This window comes from Sinocyclocheilus rhinocerous, unplaced genomic scaffold (assembly GCF_001515625.1).
Source record: "Sinocyclocheilus rhinocerous isolate Xijiao unplaced genomic scaffold, SAMN03320098_v1.1 scaffold1584, whole genome shotgun sequence".
NCBI lineage: Eukaryota > Metazoa > Chordata > Actinopteri > Cypriniformes > Cyprinidae > Sinocyclocheilus > Sinocyclocheilus rhinocerous.
In genome coordinates, this window is record NW_015641037.1 from 235,822 (window position 1) to 242,340 (window position 6,519).

Consider the following 6,519-nt stretch of genomic DNA (forward strand, 5'->3'; position numbering starts at 1 on the left):
CTTGGATCAGCTTGATTTTATGAGCTGCTTCCAGATTAAGAGCTGTGTTTTTCAGGCCGCCTCTATAAATAAACTGTTTTATATCAAGTTAAATGGCGAAGATAAATGGGCAGTAAAGTTTCATTATCTATCTATCTATCTATCTATCTATCTATGTGTATATATATATATATACACAGTCAAACCAAAAATTATTCAGACACCAGATATAATTTTTGATATTTTTTTAGTGGGTGCAGGACACTATAGTTCATTTATGTAAGTGAGGATAGCAGAATAAAGTAAACTGTGACATATTATATTCAAACATTCTTCATACAGTAGACTACCAGTAAAATTGATTAAAATTTGGGACCAAAAATTTGATTTGACACTTTGACCTGACGATGCTTTGTTACATACCTTTCTATCAAAGTTATCTGACATTATCAAGATGAATTTGTTCTGACACAGTTTAACTCTCGAGTTCGTCATATTTTATTACCATTTTCTAAACTATAGCAAATAAACTGATAATGTGAGAAATGTTGAAGGTGTCTGAATAAGCAAATGGCTGCAATATAACAAAGAGTGAAAAATTTAAGGGGGTCTGAATACTTTCCGTACCCACTGTATATATGCCTATTGGAATTATTGTCATTATTATTATTATTATTATTAAATATATTAATTATAATATATTAAAATATAAATTAAAATATATTTTTAAATGTATACTTATTTTGTATTTATATATATTTTTTATTTGATAAAATAGTTATTCGCTGTAAAATATGTAAATATTGTAAATGCTGTAACATATTAGATATTGAATTATTATTAATACAATTTATTTTCTATATTGTTATATTTTGTGTTTTAAATATTGTTCAATATTTTATTACTTATTGTAAATATATTACAATTATTTGCTGCTTTTGTTTATTGCTGTATTATATGTCAAATATTAAATACAGAACTAGATAACAAAGTTTGTAGACAAACTTTAAGTTGGCTTGAAAAACCCTAGCCAGAAAGTTTGAAGTAGCATGAAGTTTGAAGGTTTTCAGTGTGAAATAGTTTTAATGATTTAGCATGTTTCTAGCATGATAAGCATTTAACATGTTGGTAGCATGATTTAGCATATTGCTGATGTGTTGCTTGCATGTTTTAGCATGTTGCTAGCATAAACTAGCTAGCTAAAACCTGTTGATTTAAGGGGGAAAAAAGACTAAAAACCAGCTAAAACCAGTTAATTTAGTGAAAAATAGCTGAAAAACAGCTAAAACCAGCTATTTTAACAAAAACAGCTTAAAACCAGCTGATTTCTAAAAAACAGCCAAAAAAAAAAAACCAGCCAAAAAACCAGCTGATTTAGGAAACAACAACAACAACAACAACAACAAAACAGCTAAAATCAATGATTTAGGATCAGAAAAACAGATCAGTTTATTATTATAATTATTATTTGCTGTTTTTGTTTCTTTTTGCAAACATCTGCATTTGACTTTGCTTCATTCTCAAAAGCACTGAAATATAGTTTCCAAAAGTAGTGTGACTGTGAACGAGTGCAAAGTTTCTCAGGGAAACGCAAAAGTTTTGCGAGAGAACAAAAAGCAGTGAAATATAATTGATTTCTAAAAAACAGCCAAAAAAAAAAAAAACAGCCAAAAAACCAGCTGATTTAGGAAAAAACAACAACAACAACAACAACAACAACAAAACAGCTCAAATCAATGATTTAGGATCAGAAAAACAGATCAGTTTATTATTATAATTATTATTTGCTGTTTTTGTTTCTTTTTGCAAACATCTGCATTTGACTTTGCTTCATTCTCAAAAGCACTGAAATATAGTTTCCAAAAGTAGTGTGACTGTGAACGAGTGCAAAGTTTCTCAGGGAAACGCAAAAGTTTTGCGAGAGAACAAAAAGCAGTGAAATATAATTTTTCCTCTCATGTTGTGTTTTTTTCCATCTTCTTTAGACATTTCAGGCTTTAAGTTTCCATATTTTTTAGAAAACTTGTCTAAAACTGACAATAACTAACAAAACACCCATGTAATGGAAAAAAGTTTGCAAACTTTTTCTGAAAAATCACAGAGAAAATTCATGAACAATGTTTTTCCAGTTTGGTTTTATTTGTAGAACGATTTTACAAAGACAAGATAAAGAGTGAAACACACAACAAATGTGCATAGAAAAGACCAGAACGACAGATTAGCACAGCTAACTTACAAAATGCCCACGTTTGATGAAAAAAAAGTGTGCGAAATTTTTTCAGAAAAATCACAGTCACAATGTAATAGTTAACATCTCACGACAGCGAGATACACAATATCGTACGCTGAGAATAAGGCTAGAGCTGGTAACAAATACACAATAAACTTTATTCCCTAGTACTAACATCTAAATTGACGCAATCGCAAAAACACGCAAAGCTAATTCTACATATTCAATATTCTTTTACGTTAAGTTCATCCTCAACGACAAACCGATACGAACAGATGAATGTCATCATTTAACCTTAACTAATCTAAGGACTACACAACCGGTTTCTACGAAACTCCAGTGTTTCTGTTGTTTAACGAGTAGTTTAAATAAAAAATAGTTACGAATAAGACATGCAATCAAATAACCAAACAGATTATGTACAAAAAGATGCACAAATACAGTCTTAGACAGTTTCTCTGTGTACAACGACTACAAGACATTCGTGTTTTTTGTTCTAAAATTAGAAATAAAAAAAATTCTTAAAAATTAAAAATCTACATTTACAGTTCTTAAGGCCACACAGTTTCATTACTAAATCCACTGAGCAAACAAAATGCAGGTTTCACTTTGAGGCTGAAGATGTTATCTGGAGTCCTCTGGTTCTGATTTGATGGTTTTCTTGTCCAGAAGCCCGGGCTCCTTCTGAGACCCATTTTCTGAAATGCAAATATAAAAGATTATAATTCCTTTAAATTTCTAACCAAGAACCACAGTCTTAGACAGTTTCTCTGTGTACAACGACTACAAGACATTGTTTTTTGTTCTAAAATTAGAAATAAAAATAATTCTTAAAAATTAAAAATCTACATTTACAGTTCTTAAGGCCACACAGTTTCATTACTAAATCCACTGAGCAAACAAAATGCAGGTTTCACTTTGAGGCTGAAGATGTTATCTGGAGTCCTCTGGTTCTGATTTGATGGTTTTCTTGTCCAGAAGCCCGGGCTCCTTCTGAGACCCATTTTCTGAAATGCAAATATAAAAGATTATAATTCCTTTAAATTTCTAACCAAGAACCAAGATTAAAGATACATGTTTGATCATGTCGAAACTCTTCAAACTTCAGTTATAAAATATTTAGCACCCTCAGGCCATCCAAGATGTAGATGAGTTTGTTTCTTCATCAGAACAGGTTTGGAGAAATCAAGCATTATCACTTGCTCATCAATGGATCCTCTGCAGTGAATGGGTGCCGTCAGAATGAGAGTCCAAACAGCTGATAAAAACATCACAATAATCCACAAGTAATCCACACCACTCCAGTCCATCAATTAACATCTTGTGAAGTGAAGAGCTGTGTTTGTAAGAAACAAATCCATCATTAAGGCGTTTTAACTTAAAACCGTCACTTGTGGCCAAAATACAACTCCATTATCCATAACAACACATTTTCCAGTGAAAAGGTCCATCCCCTGTTGTCCTCTCACATCAAAATCCACTGACATGTTTGTTTAGAACTATTTTTGACTGTTTTCCTTTGTAAACGATGCTTGATCTGTGCACATTTTTCACCTGATTCAGACAAAATGACGTTTTCACTGGACAAAAACAACATTATTGGATAGAGTACTCATATTTTTAGCCGGTTTAAAGTTAAAAACGTCTTAATGATGGATTTGTTTCTTATAAACACTGACCTTTTCCCTTTTCAAGACATTAATTAATGGACTGGAGCGGTGTGAATTATATGTGGATTATTGTGATGTTTTTCTGTTTGGACTCTCATTCTGACGGCACCCATTCACTGCAGAGGATCCATTTGTGAGCAAGTGATGTAATGCTAAATAATGCTCCAAATCTGTTCTGATGAAGAAACAAATGCATCTACATCTTGAATGGCCTGATTGTACAAGTAAATACCATTTCAGTCTTTCTACTTCAAAATGTCATGTTTATTTCAACACGTTGCTTGCCGTTTCTTTGTAATCATCTGTGATGTGTACTAGAAATTTTTGAATAAAAATAACTTCTACACCACTTTTTTTCACTGTTTCTGGTGCATTGTGTGGTTTTAAAAACAATTTAACAAGCGTAAAAGTGCAAATGATGCAGGACCAAAAAAAAATCCAACATTTTCAACTGTCTCAATTCTCATAACAGTTTCAGTATGCTGGAATTTTCAACACATTTCAGCAATTTCCAGTAAATAAACACGTAGCGTAAGAGCTTACGCCAAAATAAAGGATGGTACTTTTTAGTGTTTCAAATCTCCGTCACCAAATTGACAGTTGAGGGTATTAAACGTATTTTTCAGATATTCAAATCAGTTCAAAAGACCAGTGTGATCAGTAAATGACACTGATTGACATCAGGCTCTGCCCACACTGGGGCGGAAGAAAAAACCCGAAACGTCAAAAAGACGAGTAAATCCTCACCCCCTTCCTCACCTACTCACAGTGCGCTAACGCAGCTTGCGCAGGCAGGTAGGAGTTTCAGAGAGAAAGTGCTACCTTCATCGAGGACATTTGCATGCAAGAGATTGCATATATTACAAAAAGTTCTCTGAAGCCTTGCTGATATGCGCGTTACGTTGACATATCAGGGTTTAATGGAGCGGTGTAGGTGTCAATGTGCCAGGATGATACTGAGATAAACCGGTGCCAATCCAGTCTACAACATGCATGCAAAAACAGAGTCCAACAAGAGCCATTTTAATCTGTACAGCGTTTCTTCACTGGCTCTGTAAAGATTAACGCTCTACCTAGACAGCAGTTCCAAAAGGTAGGCGGCAACGTTACGCTGCCTTCAGAGATACCACGTTTTGGCCAAATTTGAAGGCAGAACCACATGTATTTTGTGGACGGTGTGGCAATCCCAGAATGCATTTCGACTAGAGTAAAACTGAACTAAAGTAGAATATGTGCTTTATCTTTATATATTTAGATGCCTTGTGATGTGGCGAAAGACATATGAACACATAAATAATTGAATAATAAAAAATATTTATACAAGCATCGATAGTAGTGATGTAATATTGAGAGGAAAACGGTATCGAAATCTATTTATTAATGATTGTCAAAAGTGCAGTAAAAAAATCTAAAAATTGTTCAATATTATTACAATTTAAAATAACTGTTTATTATTTGAATATACTATAAAATGTTATTTATTCCTGTGATGCAAAGCTGAATTGTCAGCATCATTACTCCAGTCTTCATTGTCACATGATCCTTCGGAAATAATTCTAATATGCTGATTTAGTCTTTAGGAAACATTTCTTACAATTATCAGTGTTGAAAACAGTTCTGCTGCTAAATATTTTTTGTGGAAACATAATAAATTTTTTAGGATTCTCTGATGAATAAAAAGTAAAAAAAACAACAACATTTATTTGAAACAGACATCGTTGGTCACAATGTAAAATTCTTTACTGTCAATTGAATGCATCTTTGTAGATTAAAAGTACTAATTTCTTTCAAACTAGGTTTTGGAACAAAACTTTTAAGTTCTTAATGTTATATTCACATTCTAGGTTCTTCAAAGAATGTTTTCTAAAGAACTAGAGAATTAAATATTCTTTGAGAACCTATGACATCAGGCAGAAGAACACTTTTTTAGAATGTTTGTTTTTTCCAAAGTGTACACTTAAAGTTTATTATTTACATTTATTATGTGTTATTTTTCTTTTATAGCTTCACTCAAGAGTAATTGCCAACTCAAAAGTTGTGAAGAATCTGTCATGGTCTGGCTGTGAGCACTAACCTGTGGCCGCCACCATTCTCTCTTCGGACGTCTGTTGGTTATGATGTCGTTCCTCTGCGTTCTGTTTGTGATGTCGTTTGAGCTCATTGGCTAATTGCCTACCCAGCGGCACATCTGTCAGGCGCAAGTTTAGGGGTCTCTCGCCTGTATTTAAGAATAGAAAGTCAACTACTGATACGAACACGAAACAAATGCAAATGCAAAATAGCAGTGAGTAACAAAGAAGAAGAGGAGAAATGTACCAGAGAGATGTGAGAGGCTGCTGTTGCAGTGTTGAGCAGTGGGAGCGAGGTATTTCAGTGCTGCAGTTGGAATCCGCCAGTCCAACGATTTTAGTCTCTCTTGGACGGTAGCATCACGCAAGAGTTCCACCTGCTTGGCCAACAGAGAGTCCAGCTGTACCTGAATGTAAAAAATGTTCACAACGAGGTTTCAAAAAAAGCTAAGTTTTCAAAAGCAAACATTTAAAAAAAAATTTAAACAGTTAAAAAGGCCCAGCAGAGGTTGTACTTCCTTCGCCAGCTGAGGAAATTCAACCTGCCACAGGAGCTGCTGAAACAGTTCTA

At 33.5% G+C, this 6,519-nt stretch overlaps 1 protein-coding gene across 1 annotated transcript in view; it reads right to left on the reverse strand.

The window, feature by feature from the left end:
* Window positions 1–3,073: 3,073 nt before the first annotated feature.
* Window positions 3,074–6,519, reverse strand: part of LOC107754250 (NGFI-A-binding protein 1-like) — an 11,113-nt gene continuing 7,667 nt past the window's right edge. Inside the window, exons 5-7 of the mRNA XM_016570624.1 lie at window positions 6,196–6,355; window positions 5,954–6,097; window positions 3,074–3,216 (exon numbers count right to left, since the gene is read on the reverse strand). Coding sequence (XP_016426110.1) covers window positions 3,143–3,216; window positions 5,954–6,097; window positions 6,196–6,355 — 378 coding nt within the window. The 3' untranslated portion in view covers window positions 3,074–3,142. The remainder of the gene's footprint in view (window positions 3,217–5,953; window positions 6,098–6,195; window positions 6,356–6,519) is intronic.